The sequence below is a fragment of the Penaeus vannamei genome, chromosome 5, assembly GCF_042767895.1.
Source record: "Penaeus vannamei isolate JL-2024 chromosome 5, ASM4276789v1, whole genome shotgun sequence".
NCBI classification, from domain to species: domain Eukaryota; kingdom Metazoa; phylum Arthropoda; class Malacostraca; order Decapoda; family Penaeidae; genus Penaeus; species Penaeus vannamei.
The window spans coordinates 13,453,881-13,456,380 of NC_091553.1; the positions used below are offsets into that span (position 1 = coordinate 13,453,881).

General features: G+C 36.2%; 1 protein-coding gene across 1 annotated transcript in view; it reads left to right on the plus strand.

Annotated features, from left to right (window-relative positions):
• LOC113808515 (nuclear receptor coactivator 2) overlaps positions 1–2,500 on the plus strand; it is a gene marked incomplete in the record, with an annotated part of 157,885 nt that overhangs the window by 107,133 nt on the left and 48,252 nt on the right. Inside the window, 5 exon segments of the mRNA XM_070121901.1 lie at positions 1–131; positions 1,008–1,127; positions 1,234–1,343; positions 1,561–1,948; positions 2,214–2,500. The exon segment at positions 2,214–2,500 is cut by the window's right edge and continues 46 nt beyond it. Of these exon segments, the coding sequence (XP_069978002.1) occupies positions 1–131; positions 1,008–1,127; positions 1,234–1,343; positions 1,561–1,948; positions 2,214–2,500 (1,036 nt within the window).

Here is a 2,500-nt window from a genome sequence, read left to right on the forward strand (position 1 = left end):
GTATTCCACCCAACGAACGGATCCAAGGCACCCCTGTTGAACAATTTACCACCAAGCTGGACACTCAGGGCACCATTATCGCCCTTGACGCCAGTGGAGTGTCCCCCAGATATAGTCAATACATAAACAAGGTAAGATATGAAGAAGCTTTATCCCCTAAAAGTCAGTCAGTTTAGGTATGGTGACTGTTCTGGCCAGACATAATCACTTTTTTTTTTTGCCCAATGTATGCTTGACTCCCCATTATAGATTCAAATGTTATTGATATAGCTTGGTGAATGAAGGTTCTGAAAAGCTTGTATTTAGCTCAATTTAGGCATAATTGCTGTACATTGATCCAAAATGTACTTACCTTATTTAACTACTAATCTCAATCTTATATTCAAAATATCATTATACAGTGCTAACCCTTTGAACTTTGTGGTGTTAAGTTTTATTATGGTTTTATTTTTTCTTTATTGAGAGGCAGCAGCTTATTCAGTGAATGTGGTGAAAAGCATTCTGGGGGAAGCCCCAGCCTCAGTTGATCACACCTGGCATTTAAGGATTAAAAATCTGTTATTTTGAGAGTCCTTAGTTGAGTTTTGGTCTTTTTGTTGAACTAATGAGGACCCTGTACAAATTATAAAAACTGAGACTTCATGTAATTGTAGGGGGGGGGTTTAATAATTTAAATTTTATAAGGGCAATGTGTCTAGTCGTATAATATGTAGAGGATTTTCTGAAGTTTTATTATGATAGATAAACATGGATTAACCAGATTTAAAGTTCATATATTTAGTATGAATATGAATATTAGTTTATGCTTGTTTTAAACACTATTGAGGTTGGTACAATTATTTTTTCAATATTTCCTTAGAGGAGCAATTTTTATATGTTAAACTGAGCTGATGCATAGAAAATTACGTATCTTATTTGTTTTGAGTGAATAAAATTATTCCTTTGATGAACGTTTTAATTCAAAATAATTGTGATCAGTAATTATTTTTTATCGTTATTTTCCTTAGGAAAGAATTGGTGAACAATTTGAAGATTTAATAGCCCCAGGAGATATCGGGAAGGTCACAGGTCACTTGGGAGAAGCTTTGCATTCAGGCCAAGCAACATCCCAGGTGTATCGTGTAAAGGTAAGTTTTAGTACACAATAAATTCATATACTCATTCTAACACTTTATTCTGTGTAGCATTTGCCTATGTAATCAGATTAATTATATTATTCTTTTTGTGATTTAGGTTGGAGGAGATAGATTTATACGAGTACAGACAAAGTCAAAACTTTTCCGTGATACAGACGGAACTCAACCAGAAGGGAGCTTCATCATGGCAACACACACAATAATTGGGTGAGTATGGTGTGGGATTGTTGATTTTTAAATGATAAAGGTAACTGGATGACTTTATCTTCATAACTTAAATTAATATCATCATTAACATTTCATTACAAATCATATTTTGATGAAAAAGATATGTCAATTTTTTGAAGCTTGTCACAACAATTTTGTGAACATTTTAGATTTTGAACCAACAAATACACATGTGGAATTTTCTCACTTCCCACAGACCCTTCCAAGAAGGTGGTGCATCAGCAACTTCGGATAGACTGCTTGCAGGTACCTCTGGTAATGGTGGAAGTGTTCTTGATGAGTCACAAGGTGGAAGACCAAGTAGTACAGGTGGTGTTGTTGATGACTCGAGTGTATCTTTTGGTGATAATGGACGCTTAAGAAGACTTCTTAGTCATGGTGATGATAGTGGAGACCTGTCTTCTGCTGATGGTCCAAATAAAATCCTCAAAGACCTTCTAAACCAAAAAGATGAGGATGATACCCAAGGTGGTGGGACTGGTAGTGGAGATTCAATACGCTTCATTCATCGTATACCCCACCTAGAGTCTAAGCCAAACACCTCCTCGTCGCCTGCAGGAAATTCTAATAATATGCTTAGAGAAGTAAGTATTTTTCTGTTGGATTACAGCACTGATATAATATGTAACACTGATTTTCTTTTATGTAGTAATGTATTTTATTTGTCTTTACCATCTGATCGGTTTCCCAGATGCTTTATAAATACATCCACTTTATTAAGCTATTTTAAGGACAGTAGTCCTCAGATAAAAAAGATGTAGTTAGTATATGATCACTCTCTTAACTTTTGGGAGATTTATTTTATAAGTATTACAATTTAAGAATGGCTCATATTATATCAACATTTAGCTGCTGAACAATGAGGATGAAGATAATGAAAAGAAAAGCAGTGATGACATCTGGGAGTTATTAAACACACCAGAGGACAAGAAGCCAGACCTTACATCCGAGTTCCGGCCACCTCAGGGGCCTCCTGGGGGACCCATGCAGAATGTCAATTCAACTTCTTCGTCATCCACTCCCAATACTTTATCCTCCACTTCATCAAGTAATCCCCAGCCTCTGAACTCCAGTGGAGTGCCACCAAGACCCCCAAGTAGAGACATGCTACCAGCATCAAACATGATGCGAGGATT